This window comes from Trichechus manatus, unplaced genomic scaffold (genome assembly GCF_000243295.1).
Source record: "Trichechus manatus latirostris isolate Lorelei unplaced genomic scaffold, TriManLat1.0 scaffold00058, whole genome shotgun sequence".
NCBI lineage: Eukaryota > Metazoa > Chordata > Mammalia > Sirenia > Trichechidae > Trichechus > Trichechus manatus.
The window spans coordinates 849,381-866,880 of record NW_004443994.1 but is presented as its reverse complement, the minus strand read 5'-3'; the positions used below and the strand labels follow the sequence as shown (position 1 = coordinate 866,880).

The following is a 17,500-nucleotide window of genomic DNA, read 5'->3' as shown; positions in this document are numbered from 1 at the left end:
AAATAAATGAGACACATTCTTGCCTTCCTGAATGTACTTGGGAAATCCAGGAAGGCTTCACAGAGGAAGCAGCACTAGACTCAGAGAAAGATCTAACAAATTATGTAATGTTGAACCCGCCTTGAACCCATATGTTAAAGTGCACTATACTGGAGCCCTGGTGGCACAGTGGTTAAGAGTTTGGCTGCTAACCAAAAGGTTGGCAGTTCAAATCTACAACTGCTCCTTGGAAACCCTATGGGGCAGTTCTACTCTGTCTTGTAGCGTTGCTATGAGTCGGAATCGACTCGACAGCAACGTTTTTTTGTTTTGTTTTGTTTTTGAATATTCTATATCAGAATCCAGATTTCTATCCTAAAATCTGCCTCCTGAGTTTAAGTAAGACTTGAAGATGCAGTTTGCAAATGTCCACGCTCTTCAGCTTGCCTCCCTGCAAACCCCATAAGCAAATTCAGAAGAGACTTGTACTTGTCCAAAGCAACATGGAGTAAAGTGGGTCAAATGGAATTAAAATATGTCCCAGCCAAAGGTTTGTCTCATAGAAAATGGAAAAAATAAAATAAAGAAATGCTACAGATATAGTGAGCCTCCTTTGATAAATGATAGTGACTCACAATTGGGGCCATTTTTAGAAAATGTAAAGAAAAAATATGCTAACCAACCAAGAGCTCTGCTCACATTATTTTAACAGTAGCTAATGAGATTTGATAAATCTCTAGATGGTGATGGAAAAAAAAAAAGTGCTCCTAAAGACCTCTAAGATTAAAGGCACAAACTGTCCAAGTTTTTAGGTACTTCCCCCCAGTTTATTCCACACATGAACAACAGAGATTCAACAGAGTTGCAGAGAAGTAACTCGATTCTGAGTCACACACAGGCCTTATAGGCAGGCACATCCACGTGCCCTCAGCAAAACTCTTAGAACCTCTGTTTCCTCATCTGAAAAATGGCAATAATGACACCTTCTTTGATGGAGTTAACAAAAGTTAATGAGGTACATACAGTACCTGGCACATGGAGTCCCTGGGTGGCACAAACAGTTGGCAGTTCAAATTCACCCAGAGGCACCTTGGAAGAAAGGCCTGGCGATGTACTTCTGAAAGGTCACAGCCATTGAAAACCCTATGTGCAGTTCTACTCGACAACACATGGGTCCACCAGGAGCTGGAATCAACTCATCAGCGAATGGCTTTTTGGTTTATTTGACACATAGCCTATTTCAGACAAATCTGGGTTCAAGTGCCAGCTATATCATGTACGAAACATATGGGGCAAGTCACCTAACCTTTCTTTCTAAGTTTGGTTTTCACATGTGTAAAATGGATTCATAATACTGACTTTATAGGTTTCTTATGAGAATTAAACAAATTATTTCATGCCAAATGCTTAGCTCAATAATTGTTAGCTCAGATTGAATTACCATACAAACAACAAATGATGACTTCTTCTCCGTCCCCAGATAGCCACAAAATGTACAACTGGAAATAAATCACTTGACTACTAACCTAAAGGTTGGTGGCTCAAACTCGTCTAGCGGTGCCATGAAAGAAAGGCCTGGAGACCTACTTCCATGAAGATAACAGCCAAGAAAACCCTATGGAGCTGTTCTACTCTGTAACACATGGGGTCACCATGAGTCATAATCAATTTGATGGCAACAGGTTTGTTTGTTTTTTTTCTTTGGTTTATCCCTTTGAAGGAAAGTGTATAGTCAAGAGGGCACTGCATCTATTTTCATATATAAACAGTGATACCTGGATCAGCGTCGCTTCCCAAACTCAATCAGACCTATTTAATATTCACAATTTTGCTATGGTTTTAAATGTATAGCGTCAATTTATTATCTGATGGTAGATTAACCAACCAGGGGATTATCTGTGGTAAAGCTTTAATTTCAATATGCTTTCTCAAAAGGTTGGCAGTTCGAATCCACCAACCGCTGCTTGAAAACCCTATGGGGCAGTTCTACTCTGTCCTGTAGGTTCACTATGAGTTGGCATTGACTTGAAGGCAACAGGTTTCCCCTACAGGAGGCTATGGGAACTTGTTGATAAGGCTCTGAGGTCAGATTTAAAACCTGTGTTCAAGTCAGGGCTTTGAACTGGTACATTCTGGTTCAAACCCTACTGAAAATTTGCATAACTTCTTGGGAACTTGGTAGAAATGCAAATTATCAGCAGGGGGTTGAACTGGGGTTCAAAGCCCTGGTTCAAATAACTCTCGCTGTGTGACCTTGGGCAAGTTATTTAACCTCACTGAGTCTGTGCTACCTCAGCTGCAAAGGTAGGAGTAATAACATCTTCCTCAAAGTTTTATGTTGGGGATAACACAAGATAACATGACAAAAATGTCTGGCACAAATAATTGACTAATAATTGTTAATTTCTTTCCTCGGCTACCTTCTACCACCATCTGGTCTGAGTTTATGGAGTTGTAAATTTAATGCAACATTTGCCTAATGAAAGTATTATTATGTTACTTCAACAAAATTAGATAAAATGTATACTAAACGAAAAATAAATGATTTGGGGTTATCTATTGTGTTGGATTAATCTACATCACCAATCCCGTCCATTAGAGAAGACAGGCAAGAGATAGGCTAAGATAATTCTCAAAAACCTTATTTAAAAAAAAAAAAAAAAAACATGAAAAGTGCATAGGGTCAACTTCAATTCATGGTGACCCCATTTGTGTCAGAGTACAACTATGCTCCATAGGGATTTCAATGGCTGAATTTTAAGAAGTAGATTGCCAGGACTTCCTTCTGAGGTGCCTCTGGGTGGACTCCAACTTTGAACCTTTCAGTTAGCAGGCAAGTGCATTAACTAATGGTACCACCCAGGGACTCCTTATAATTAACGTTTAAATTGGAGAAGTTACTGTACATCTGTGTTTCAGTACTTAGAGTTCAAAAGAGTGCCATCCTCAGAATATAAAGCCCTTTTATTTTCTAATGAATACATCTAATGCATTGGCAAATACAGCTGCCGTTATTAGTGAACTCCTATTTAACAGATGGGCAAACTGAGGAAGTGAGTTTAAATGATTAGTCCATAGCTAGTATTTGATTGGAAAGAGAAATTTAATCAGTTTCCATTTGACTTCCCTTCAGGACTAGAATTAAATTCCAAGTGTTTCCTGATTCCATGTTTGGTGTTTATTTCACATTACAGTGCGATATGTACTTTATTACATGCTTTAAAATAAAACGGGGGGGGGGGTAAGGAGGAGTGGAGAGAAGTGTGGGTATCTTCCTCCCAAAAAGCAGAAAGCACAGAATAAAAGGTAAATGAGTCAGAATCGACTCGATGGCAGCGGGTTTGGTTTTGTGTTTGACATTTCATCATTAATTTCCATAACATTCCCCTAAAGACAACAGTTTAAGTATTGTCTTTCCCATGGTTCGTTAGATGGTACAGAAACCTAAGCTAAAACAGGTCATGTAGATACCCACGATGCCCACAGATACCCAAGGAATCAAGAAGAAAAGTCCAGAATTACTAAGCTTTAGAATGGAATTAGACCACACACCTTCTGAAAGGCACACAGTTCTATAAATGTTTAGGAATGCAGGGAAATCAAAGTACCCATTCTGAGGGAAGCAGAGGGGGAAGGGATGGTTTTGTAGAACTTCTAGCAGAAACCCTGAGCAGGTTGGTAGTGTTTTGAGAAATTTTTTTTTTTTTTAACTGAGTCTCCCACTCTCATCAGGCCCAAGCAACCAACTGCTTAACCCCGTTTTGTTTTGAAAAATAATGTCACAAATCTGTCCAGAGCTGGATAAAATGCACAGTAATGAGTTCATTAACATGCCATCTGCATGCAAAACAAGGGGATTCCAGAGGCAGAATCCTCCTTTGAGCCTGTTAGAAATCAAATTCCAAGCTAAAAAAATATAAAACACAACTTAGGGAGAAAAATATTACAGTTACACCTTTATTTGGCCCACAGCAAAGACTGTCTGGCTTTCAAGAGCTCCAAAGCCAGCCAGAATTTTCTTTTGAATTTTAAAACACGTTTTATTCCTTAAAGAGGGTAGAAAAACAATTGCCTACAGCATGAGGTGGGTGATGGGAGTTTCCTGAATTACACCCATCCGCACAAAGAAAGACCTCGCTTAAAAGCTTCAGTGTCAAAAATCCATTTAGGATGCCCTGTCCTTTGAAAACCAAGCCTGTTTATCTCCCTGACTCACTCAGTAACAAATCAGAAAACTCTAGCCCCGCCCCCCTCCACTCAGCTCTCCAAGGAGGACAGGATTCCATTTCCAGTGGTTGTAGTTTTAACAAACTAGAGGTGATGTTTCTTTCTACATGTGTACCCGAAACTTCATCAAGAACATTGCAGTATGTTTTCTGTTGTGATTTCATTTCACCTCAGCTCTACCTAACACCCGTGTGAAGTGTCAGCTAATGCTGTATCATACAAACTTCTAAAAACTGCCAACACAGCTAATGTTTGAAACCTCCTGATGTCACAGCCTCGTGCAGGCTTTAAGTATGCAAAAGCACTGCTGGACTTTCACGATGCACAGTAACAGCACCCTGAACAGATAGGGCAGAGGGTCCTGTTGAAAGTAATGAAATAAGACAACCAAAACCATTGAAATGGGGTGTGTGGTGGGGTGTTTAGGGAGCCTTATACTTTCCAGATTTGCGATGAGAAGCCCCAGCCCCTTAATAGTTCCTAGAACAGCGATTTATTTAGACAATTGTCCCTTCCATTCTCCCTACCCCCTTGTTTTCAGGAGAGAAATTTTCCCATGGCCCAGAACTTTGAGAAAATATTTTATCTAATGTAAATTTAATAACATCTATTCCTACCCCTGCCAAAAAAAAAAAAAAAAAAAGACTGATAAACACTATTCAAGCCACTGCTTGTTCTGGTTATGCAGCTCTGGGTATGGATGGCATTTGCTGAAAAACTGGGATGTATTCTGGCTCCCAGTCATACAACCAACAGAATAATCATGTGGTTGAGTTCACAAGTCCAGCAGCCTCCTACCTGGTGTAAATCCTGCCTCCCTCTTAGCGTTGTTAACAGGCTTAACCTATTGATATCATGAGCTCAGATCATAATACACACCTAGCAAATACACAGTATCTTGCTCTTTACTACTTATATTCTGCAGTTTTGAATCTACAGGTGTGTTGCTCTATGCACATTTCCCAGGTCCTTACAACCTAAGGAGAACATATGTATATCCATCTATATCCAATGAGAAGGATAACTTAGTCCTTAGACTGGGAAAAACATATATAGTCATGCATCACTTAACGTCCACGATACGTTCTGTGAAATGGACGTTATGTGATTTGCACACTGTGTGAACACCAACTATATACTCAGCAAAGCTATATGGGATGCCTTTTGTTTTACTTCCAAATTGATACTCCTCCTTTGCCTCTTTCTGCTGCTATCCCTAGCACTGGTTTTGCTGTGTTTGGGAGCCATGATGCACTTCGTGGTAATATTTTTGAAAGAAAATTAAACACAGATAACACGACAACACTCAAGAGACATGCAATACGTGAGATTGAATGCTGCTGCCTACGAGTTGAAACATACACTTATACGGTAAACTTTTCATTTGTAAGTAGGGAAAGTTCATATTAAAATAACGATAGAAGTACAGTAGATATATAAGCCAGTAACACAGGCGTTTATTATGACTATCCAGACATATGTATTATAGGTTATATATGTACTGTATATATTATATGCCTGGCAGCACAATCGCTTTGTATACAAAAAACATGAGATACATGTGTTGCCTGCGGAAAGCTGTTGCGTTCACTACGTCTAGTTATGTCCACTACATCCCATTCTCAGATGGGGATTTCTAAACTCTATTATAAGACCATGGATGTATATGCAGTTGGACGTTGCCCAAATGGACATTCATGTGGCGCATGACTGTATAGGCTAACTTTAGTTTCACTTAACACATAGAAGAAAAAGAGTCTGCAAAAGGGCCATTGGGCTAAGAGATACTATGAAATATCATACAGAGATGATGGGATATGGGAACTAATACTTCTGCACCATAATCCACTGCAGTCAAGAATCCATGCGAAAAAGAAGTCTTTTTGCTTAACCTTTATATCAATATCAGAGAATAGTTTATTAAATTGGAGTAGGAATTTTTCCCTTAACTATTATTAACTTTGTAATAAAAGTAGCTTGGATTTAACGGTGTGTTACAGTAATTTATTTACAAATTTTGGTATCTTTTTGGACTCTAGCAATTAATGGCAAAATAGGAAGTACAGCCAACAAAATTTTAAAAATCATCTCAGAATCATGTTTCGATGTAATTAAAGGTATAATCTGTTCCATTTGAATACTTCAGAGCTCTCCCATCTTAAAACAACAAATATGAATATTAGTTCTTTCATGGTATATGTTTTTCATGTCAGGCTAGAACATGTAAAATTTTTCTAAGAAAATTATTGTGTGTCTATGTATGCATTACTTCTATCTTCAAAATTATTTTCTGTAGTCTAACTCATTATCCTTTCATTTGCCACAAATAATATCTGCAGACTCAAGCCACAGTTAATTCAAACATTTTAAACACACCATTTACTACTTTGTGTGGGATATATTTATCAGTTTTGCTTTCTGGATGAATATGATTACTAAAGTCTTGCTCTTTTTTCCTTAGCAACAACTTGGCAGAGTTGTTATCAATTACATTTAGTTATTCATTGTGAAGTAGTTGAGATTTTTTGAAATTCTAAAGAAATTTCTTTTAGAGAAGGGCTGAAATATGCTGGCATTCTAAATTCGTTGGCATTCCAAGCTGGATAAAGATAAAATGCAATGCTTTAATTTTTTAAGGGAAAAGAACTAGTTATAGCTCATAGCATAAAGTATATCATTGTTGTAGTCTAACAATCCTGCCCCTGTTTAAAATTGTGACTTTTTATTCCTCATGGACTTTTTTGCATTAATTTTGTTATTTTAAAAAATTATTTCACTAAAACATTATAGGCACCTCACTGAACTTTAGTTACCTTGTCTGTAAAACTGAGATACTACTACTAATTAACAGGATTCTTGTGAGGCCTGAGAGAGCATATGTAAGTATGTGCAGATTGTAAATGCTGAAGTATAAATCGGAACTGACTCCACAGCACCTAACAACAACATAGTCTAAATACCTTTACAAAGCATTATACAACCCCAAGATAAAGTTATTAAAGATATTAGGTTTATGTAAAGTCTAAGTCCTATAACTGATGACAGATATTGAATCAGAGGTCTTAGAGGAATATGCAGAATTTAAGATACATCCATCCCTACCAAACCTTATTTAAATACAGTTATACAACTGCAGCCCAAGGAATCCATTTCTTTTCCAGTTTTCATAATTAATCTTTATTTGTAAATTGTTCTCGGATTTGTCTCTTTATATTTCTTAAGAACATTCAATTCACTGAAAATCAAAGATTAATTTAGGACGAAATTCTTCAGTGTTTTCCCCTTACTGGGAAAAAAAAATTATATATACACAGACACACACACACACAGCTCAAATAACCTTGGTGAAGAACAAATAGACGCACTGTATATGAAAGTTGTTCTTGAAAACGTTGAGGACACAAACCTTTTGATTCAAGGTAGGGGGAACTTTCTAGGCCGAAGGAAGAAGGTGAGATGCCTCCTGTTCTTGAGAGCTAATGATTGTTTCCCAGCTGGTTAGAATTCAGTGCTAATTGCATTTTAAAACACCACCTCTGAAATCCGTTCCTCTCTCAGGATCTTACATCAATGTTTCACATTTTCAGTAAAACCTTTGCACTTTGCCTTTCTCACTCAACAAATCCTGAACTTCAGATCTGCAGGAAGAACTCAGCTCAGATCCCTTCCGTGGCCCGTTTAGATCTGGTGGTGGTGATGCTAATACCCAGGAAAGGCTGTCCTGCCCTGTTTCTGAGAGAGAGATAATTAAAATAGGTATTTTGGGGGCTCAGCTCAGGCATGTCCATCTTAACAGAGAGTCATTAAACAACTTTCTGGCGTCATTCAAAGAACTTATAACAGAATCAATTGATTTTCGTCCTATCCTTTATTAGTTGTGATTTAGGAGACAGAATGGCCCTGTTTACACAGCTGTAACGTGTCAGGACCTGTAGTACATTATTGGCTTGAGGCCTCGGAGTTGCAGTCCATTCTCAGCAGAATCTATCTGAACTTGAAAACATTCCCTCTAGGAAACATGCACAGATCTACTAGCATAAAGCACTTCTTGTACCACTGAAAATACTATTCACTTGAGGTAAGTTGCAAGTTCATCTTCCAAAAATCAGCCCTGACTTGTCGTTGTTCTCAGCACGTTCAGAATGGGATCAGAGGGCTGCGCTGAGGTTTCAAATGCCTTTTAACTAGATGTCCAACATAGGTGAATGTGTTACACTTTGCTGCTAGTCAGATCTCAGACCCTGCGAGTGGGAGTTGCTGGCTGTTTAACATGCATTCAGAGCATTGCCAATCTAAAATGGCTGCTCACTAATACTTTAATTGCAGTTTCATGGAAACAAATTGCTATTTAACTGCAATAAGCATTTCTGTGACTTGGCTGGACTGACAATAGGCGAGTCTTAGTAACAAAGCGACAAGTTATATCAACTTATAAATGGTCTGTTTCCAAAGGCCTCTTAAACTGAGCTGAGGTGCACAAGCACCCGGGATACAGTTCCATAGTGAAGGAAGGAGTCTTTTGGAAAACGAAAGGCCTTTTCTCAATTTAATGCAATTATTTAGGCTATGTGGAAACTCTGCACTAGACTCAATATACAGCTGTTGGATTCACTGTGTTTTGTTATTAGCCCTAAAAAATATTTTATATAAATAGTACTGCACATTAGAATCTTACTATATTGACATTTAAAGCCATTTAATTTAAGAGCTTCATTTTAGATGATTAGTTGTTTCAAATATCAGTGTCAATACGGGCAAAAGAAAGAATTTAAATACAGTTACTATTAAGAGGATAATTTCACAGGCTTCATTTTGGTGTGACAGTTTTCTCGTTTTGTATTTTATAAGACACTACAGTCCATGTTAAACTGCTTCCTAATAAATCATGAAGAAATGGAAATGGTTTCTTGTGGCAAAGGATTTGGTTAGGAAAGGCTTCGAGCTGCCCTGGCTTGTGGAATGTATAAATCTAACTAGACAGTTGGATAGGTAAAAAACATTAAACCCTTTTAGACAACGATCTTTTTACAAAATTGTTTCATTAGCAAGAGTGACAATTTGCATGATTGAGGCATTTATATGTATTATAAACATGATTTTTTTAACAGGAGTTGAGCAGGGCTCAGTGACATTTGCTTTTATTTTTAATTGCACTTGCTTGTAGGGACTGGGGCCATCTTGCTCTATGACGTGGTTCATGTTAAATCAAGTCCTTTCCAAGGAATGGCGTACATTTCACTAATAGCACCACAAATACAATGGATGAAAGCTGAATAAGCTCATGGTTGTGTTTTTTTTTTTCCTAAGCAATATTGGGGTTGGGGGAAAAACTGCACACAATCACTGTTCACATCAGAATAAACCTGAGTGTTTTTAGTAGCTTTCTATCCACACAGAGCATCCCCATTAGAGCAGGGTTTTATTGTTTAAATGCCTCTGGTTTCAAGAAAGTGTTTTACCTAAAGCAAGACTACTACTTAAATATGTTCTATTGTATATTCATAGCTCCATTAGTCCTTCTCCAATTTAGCACATCAAAGAGAAGACTTCATCACTTGCATGTGGATTATACTAACATGAGTGACATTTGTAATCTTTCAGGTCTGCAACTTAAGAAATGCTTTTAGAAGCTCGTTATTAAATACGCAGCAGTGCTTAAGGAACTAGCCATATAATAGTTCATTTAAAGTCTTTAATGACCTTAGCCCTCCACATCAGTAAATGCCACACTATATTACTTACTAGAAGTTATTAACCATGTCCTTTGAATTTCCGCACTATATAGGCAATGAATACTTATGCTAGAAAGACTATAGAAGATGCTGGCAGTCTTATTAACATACTTCCCCTATACCACCTAAAAGAGTCCAAGTTCTTTTAAAAAGTATCTTAAAGAAAAAAAAAAAATACAGAACTACGTAGTTCCTAGAAATTCCCCCAAGGATCTAACTCTTAAACACTTATTATGTTGTGTGATTTTGATTTTGTTCACCTTATTATTTTTCTTGCATTTTCTTTTTCTAAAGCTCTGCAAAACAATTCACCTTAACTCTCTGCCTTGAAGTTCTCCTAAGGAGGCTTATAGGAGGCTTACAGTTTACACAAGTGATTTTTCCTCCTGGCCAGGAATCTTTGGAAGCAGCAGCAAGCAAGAAGATCTCAAAGGGAGGCTGTTAGTTGAGATGTGCAGAGTTAGACCTCCCTATATGGCCTAGATCAGGATCTTTTCCGAAACAAGATGAAGTAAAATAAACGCTGTTTTTAAAGAGAAAATTAGAAGTAGCATCATAACACACCTGGTTTTATTAACCTGTGATAAAAATTGTAGTTGAAATTGACTCACATAGAATAAGCCTAGCAGGGAACCCCCACCTGCAGACCATGTGGGTTTTCCTCATTTTGGCATCAGCCATGGGCCCACTCAGTCCTTACACGTTCTTTCCTGTGTAAGCCCTGCTGTGGATACTGTGCTGCCTAAAATTATATAGTTCAAGAATACTGTTACGTGAAATCTGAATCCTCCCTCCAAACATATGGAAAGGCAGAGTCAGGAGAGGAGTACAAAAGCAAAACAAAATAAACAAATCACACAGCAGACCATCCGCATCTAACAACTCACTAGGAAATGGCTTCTTCTCCCATCCAAGATCACCATGAATGAGTTCTGGGTCCCTAACAGCTAAAGGAACTTCAAAATACATACAGGGACGGTTCAGAAATGCTATTTCCTTCAAAAACTATAAACTTGATAGCAGAACAAGATGTTATGCCATATTCTACAACATGCTTGTCATCAATAAACAAAGCTTTCCTATTGAGAAAAAGAGTAAACAAAACGGCCAAAGAATCAAAGTATTTACGTATCAACAAATTCACCGTGATTTAGGAAAAACATAATGAAGTGTTAACAGTATATTCTGAACTACAAAATGGGCTTTGTTAGAAACAGTGTTTTGTACCTCTGCCAAAAATGACATGGTTAAGTAATTTGAAAGAAACCTTGGTGGCACAGTAGTTAAAGCACCTGGCTGCAAACTGAAAGGCTGGGGGTTTGAACCCACCAGCCACTCTGTGGGAGAAAGATGTGGCAGTCTGCTTCTGTAAAGGTTTACAGCCTTGGAAACCCTGTGGGGCGGTTCTTCTCTGTTGTATCAGATCGCTATGAGTTGGAATTGCCTTGCCAGCAATGGGGTTTTAAGTAATTTGAAGATTATTGGCCCAAAGCTAAATAAGTATACACACCACCTCCTTTTCACCCCTACAATTTAAAGTGAGCTTGTTACCGGAACAAAAATGATTTTTTTCCAAAATACAGAAAAGAAAAAGCAGTGTTTAAACCCAAACTCCATTGAATATTTTTTCTTTTAAGTTTTTATTATTTAAATACACCATACTAGAGCAAATGTCTCTGAAAATATCACAAATAAAAGATTTTTTTCTTCATTCAGCAAATTAGAAGTAGGGGGAAATTTCTACACAGTAGCTGCTATGAGCCTGATTTTTTTTCCCAATTATTTTTTCTTTTCTTTTTTTTGTTCTTTTTTCCTTTTTCTTTGCCATGGGAGTAGCAACATTAGGACAAAAACACTTACATGCATACATACATTGTATTTTACAGAGATACAATAAAAGTGTCTGTGATAGAGCATCACAAAAGCCACATCTCTTTCCTTTATCTCATGTTCAGTTTTGATTGAAACACATTTCCTTACAACACTTAAATATACAAAGAGCAAATAGAATGTTGTTAAGGTAAAACACAGGGTACAAACTCTGGCCAGTGCCCTGCTAATTGTTAATGAGGGTAGAAAGCAGATCTGAATGCTTCTTTTAATTAGCTTCATTAGTCATTTCCCTCCCCCCAAGTTCCCTCCCCCGCCCCCAATATGTCCTCCGGTGGATCTTTTTTCATTTTCTCTACAGTCTCCCATTAGCCCAGGTTCATGGAGTCCTTAATGTTCATATTCAGTCATTTTAATACACCAATAAATGCAGGAAGGGCAGTCAAGACTAAAGAAGGTGCAATGGCATGGAGCTGGCACTGGTGCTAGCTACAAAGGTGACTTGTCTACTGAAGACACATGGGATCCACCTGTGATGAACAAAATCTGAGATGAAGGCACGCATTCTGCATTACTCTGACCTTTTAGCAGACCTGCAAGAAATAAAAATGGGCATCTTAGCTAAAATGCTAAATTTGAGAAATATTAAACTCAAACATGACTGCTTTTGTCTTCTCTACATTCACTAATCTTCTTTTATTAGATTACCTTCCAACTGTAACTTGATGGAGGCTTTCTACGCTACTTACTCCGGCAGTGAAGAACTAAGCATAACATTTTCTGCAGTTTTACTAGCACGGAAAATGAGACAATAAATGGACTTTCAGAAAGTTTCTAGTATAAAGTTCTACAACGAATTGCTTGACTGTTACCAGTAAGTTTCTTTCCAAAAGGAATGAATTATAAGGTCTTGCCTAATAGTGATATCTTGGACTTTTTGAAAGAGCACATTCATAACCAAGACCCTCCCAACAGAAGTTTTAGGTTAACACATTCAATTGTGTGACCTTTGGCAAGTTACTCAAACTGCCTTGTACCTCAGTTTCCTCATCTTTAAAGTTGGGATAATAAGGCTGTTATGATGATTACAATAATACACATGGAATACTTTCAACAGCGCCTGACACATACTAAATGCTCAAAAAATACTGGCAGTTATCATTAGTATGAATGACTTCTGATATTTGCACGAGATATCTACTCACCTCGGTGTTTATCTATAGGTATTTATCTATAAAAAATCGTATGTGCAAATAACTCAGATATTATTTTTCTGATTATCAGATGTAATTTTTCACTTAACATTTCCTACCTGCCTATGAGATCGGGCAGTTCTACTCTGTCCTATAGGGTCCCTATGCGTTAGAACTGACTCGACAGCAACGGGTTTTTGATGTCACTTAATGTTACACAAATATGTGGTAATTATATGAATCAAACACATGTAATGTGTTGATGATGTATCAATTAAAGAGCACAGAGTTCAATGGAAGTCTAACTTTAATGTCTAAGTTAGAAATGAAAATCCACAGAGTCTTCAAATACAATCTGTTTTCAGTTACTAAAATGAAATCATATATGTATTAGGTTTTTATGGTTTTTAAATGACATTTTGAGCTTCCCAGAAAGTTCTCTTTTCACCCTTTCCCTAACTTACTAAAAGCCTGAAGTCTATTAGGAACTGCAACCCCCCATTTCCAAGCTAATTAAAGTGGTGGAGGCTTAATTCCCCAGAGTGGAAGCTCAGTGTGAGAAAGGTAATTTGTCTGTCCAGAACAAAGATGTGGTAGCAGCCAGTGAGCATATTTAATAAATGAGCATCAAATGTCCTCTCCGATGGACACACACAACACCAATTATGTAACTACGGGGGAACTGCAGAGTGCTATGTAAACTAGTACCCTTGCTAAATTTTCCTCCAACTAAAGGCGTCTAATCTCTTATTTTACTGAGAAGCACAGATAATTCTAGAGGGTACCTTTAGACTTTTGAGTGGAAGAAAGAATTCCACAGCAGGCAAAAATCTACAAAAAAAATGTGGCCACAATTTCTGATTGTATTTACATAGCTCTGGAGAAGGCAGTGTTCTCCTGAGGCTAGCCAGGCTTCCTTTAAATGATACAGGCTATAAAATTTTGTAGGTCCTTGAACACCGGTGGTCTGAGATTTCAGTCAAGAGACTATGTAATTTAAAAGCTTAGTTATCTTCCTCTGAATATACAAAAGCTAAATGATGCAGAACAACAACTACACACCCCAAACGCTGGGAACACATTTCGGCAGGATAAAAGTTTAAAGGGACTAGATGACAAGGGCCTATTACTTTCCATACAATTAGCTGCCTTTAAGGAAGGGACGTACAAATAACCAACTCATTACTTTTAGGTGAGAGGATGCTTGGGTATATGTTATTATGCATCACACACTAGAAATGTAATCGGTTCTGTGCGCAGAAGGAAAACGGTCAAAATAACTGTCCAATTTTCCCTACCAAAAATATGGAGAACAAGAAAGAAGAAAATAATAAAATGGAGCTATTTGTCATTTCTCCCCACTGCATCTCCTCCAGAAAAGAAACGCCACAGGGTTTTTGGGAAAATAATTTTAAAGCATTCTCCAGATCCAAAAAGCAGTTTATGTTCCACCAGAAGTGTGTTTTCAGTAACTCTTCCCCCTTGCCCTCTCATTAATATCTCTCTGGACCACGTTCAGCTTGCCCAAAACCTTTATTTACAAAAACTACCTTGTGAATTGACTGTGTTCATGGTGCGCTGAGCACCAAGGGCAAAAATGTGAGACATTTTATGCCAACAGGGAAATGTTCTTAATTAACATCACCCCCAAAACGCAGCTTCTCACCAATGTCTGACAAGAACATATCCTTAAGTTATATTTCCTCATGCCTTTTAAGAGCTATTAATTTTCCAAAGCCACCTGTCTCTTTTTGGCCTCTAACATTAAGAAAATATACATTAGTAGGTTCTTATGCATTGCCTAAAATATATTTTATGTTCCAGAATGAACTCTACCGCTCCCATTCTGAAAAACAAAAGATATGTACAAAAAAAGGCACCATGTACATAATCCTGTGAACATGTAAGACAGATTTTGCTGCAGTTTCCCTCCCTAATGCCTGTAAATCTACATCATCTTGTATTCAGTAAGATGGGCCTGAGATCTTGCTCATATTTCTTGGCTGTCCTTTGCACTTCATCCCTAACTAACATCACTATTGCTTATGTCCAGTGCTTCACAATCTGGCTCCATCTTCCATTTTGTCTCTATGGCCTTCAATTCTCACAATGTTATGTTGGTGAGAATTGTTAATACTTTGCTAAATCAGGGAAAGAAATAGTATAAAACCAGCAACAAACTTAAGATTTAACTTGGGAAAAAAAACTAAGCTTTTATATTAGAGGGAAGGGTGGGCAAGAAATCAACCATTTTATTCCCAGCACATTTAACTTTTTGCTACCAAGTATAACCACAAATGGCCTTACCTCTATTTTGAAATGGGTATCTCAGAATATTTATGCTACCCATTCATTGTTCTCAACTCTGCCCTGTAGATTCACTGTATTACAATTCAAGCGATAAAAATCTGTAAGTATTTACATGTATTGGTACTCCTTAAAGAAACTTGAAATGCTCAACAATGTTAAGTGGTTAATTTGCAACAAATAATTAGACTTTTATACTTAAAAATTGTATTATTTGTAGCTCCCCATCTACGTAAATTAAATAAATAAAAGTGCAAATATTTTGATGAATTGACATTTACTTAATAAAGAAACAGAAAATATGTTTAAGATTAACCCATAAACTTAAGGGAAAACAACAAATATAAGCATTAAAATACGGCAGTATAATTTTAAATGGTTAAAAATTTTCAAGTATTTGTCATTTCCCCCCACACGGCATTAAGAAAATGCATTACAGAAGACAAGGCAACCTAATATTTTTTTCTGAGACTTTTGAGGCCTGCAAAATTCCTATTTGCAGATAAATGTTGTTTTTTTGAGATCCTTACAACAGACATTAATGAAGTTCCTATTGTAAATCCATAAAGAATTACCAAGTGAAGTGTGCACTTTTTGTTTCAATGCAATAACTCAGTGCTGTGTGATTGCCTGGGTTAATGATGAAAAAGTCAAACATACTATCAGAGCTGATGGAAAAATCTATCACCAATCTGAAATTAAAATTCATCTGTGGTCAATAAGATTTAATATCCATGCAAGTGGCGCTGTAAAGAGTAAATGAATCAATGTCGTCAATACATAATCAGTATGAAATATGATGTGAATAAAATTATGCGCACGAGTCATACATTTCACTCTTTTCTGGGCCAGTGTGGAATGAACAGTCTCTTAACTGAAGGTTGACAGTAATTGTTACAAATTAGGCACAGCAGTTATCAAAAATGCACTCACTTGCATAGCTATAGAACTTATTAAGGAGATTAGAATAGATCTAAAACTACCCAGTACTGCGGGTGCTGGACAACTGTTGATCACCAATTTTCCCTCTGAAGTGCCTTCTAACACTACATGATTTGTATAATTTCCTCATTTCTAACTCTGATCCAAGAACTTTCAAGTTGTGGAGCAAGAACTGAGATACATAATATTTAATGGCGCTATCAGTGGCAAAAACTAGTAAGCAAGAGTAAGAACTTTGTTTTAAAAGTCGTAACTTATTCAAATTTTATAGGGCTACCAATCAACAAAAATGCCTTACTCTGGAATTAGAATGTTTTGTTAAACTGCTATTCCAAAATTAAATGCACCATAAATGGGGCTTGGATGTCAAGTGTCCAGGTTCCTATTACTTATGCAGAGATCATTCTTTCATGACAAAGATGTTTATTCCCTTTTCCTACCCTGAATGTTCTAATTTTCTTCCCACAATAACCTATCACATTGTGTTTCTGAATTTCAAAATTGTCAAACAGGATAAACAACTGGTTATATGGAAGTCTGACTTTGCACAAGATAAGCCTACACTGAACATCAATGAAACTACAGATATAACCACATCAAGATTTTTTTTTAACTATAGATGATTCATAATTTAATCAACTACTCTGTTGCTGAACCCTCTATAGGAATAGTCTATACTTCTTTTAAAAGGGCATGCAAAAATACAACAACCCAGGAATACTCCCTTGGTAGGTTAAAAGAGGTTGAACCCTCCAACTTGTTCTAATAAAGCTTATTAGTAATTGCTGGGTATTCACCTTCTGGTCTGGCAGTAGTGGATTGCTCTGAAGTGAATTCAAATGGCCATTGATGAGAGCTGTAGGTCTATCATGTTCACAAAATAAACTGCCATTGATGTAGTGAAACCGATCTCCCGGGACCAGGCGATTCCGGCAGGTGGAGCATGTAAAACACTGAAAAGGAAAAGCAAAGCCACTGAAAACAAGTACGAATTAAGTCCTTTTTTGTCATAAGTTTATGAACTGTTTTTAAGCAGGTACCTGTCAAGTTTAGAGCCACTTAGGTTTTAGCTTTTTGATTCCTTTCACATTATTCTGGAAAAATAGTTTAAGCCAAAATGGAATAAATTGGGTCCAGAATAAAGGGGAAAAGAGGCAAACATCGGTGTACCTATGCAGTGTGCAGGGAGTGTGGTCTGTGTGTAGTGCGTACTAATCACCGCCACACTACAATTTTAATGGATTCTCTTTTTAGTGTCTGTGGCATGAGAAGGCAGAGTTCATATTTAGG

General features: G+C 37.3%; 1 protein-coding gene across 4 annotated transcripts in view; it reads right to left on the bottom strand.

The window, feature by feature from the left end:
- Positions 1–9,465: 9,465 nt before the first annotated feature.
- The window catches only part of LMO4 (LIM domain only 4), a 19,258-nt gene continuing 11,223 nt past the window's right edge, over positions 9,466–17,500 (bottom strand). For 2 of the 4 annotated variants that reach the window (XM_004378711.2, XM_004378712.2), the window contains exons 4-5: positions 17,008–17,163; positions 9,466–12,361 (exon numbers count right to left, since the gene is read on the bottom strand). In XM_004378711.2, the coding sequence (XP_004378768.1) occupies positions 12,353–12,361; positions 17,008–17,163 (165 nt within the window). In that variant the 3' untranslated portion in view covers positions 9,466–12,352. The other 2 variants (XM_023733355.1, XM_023733357.1) reach the window with 1 other exon arrangement.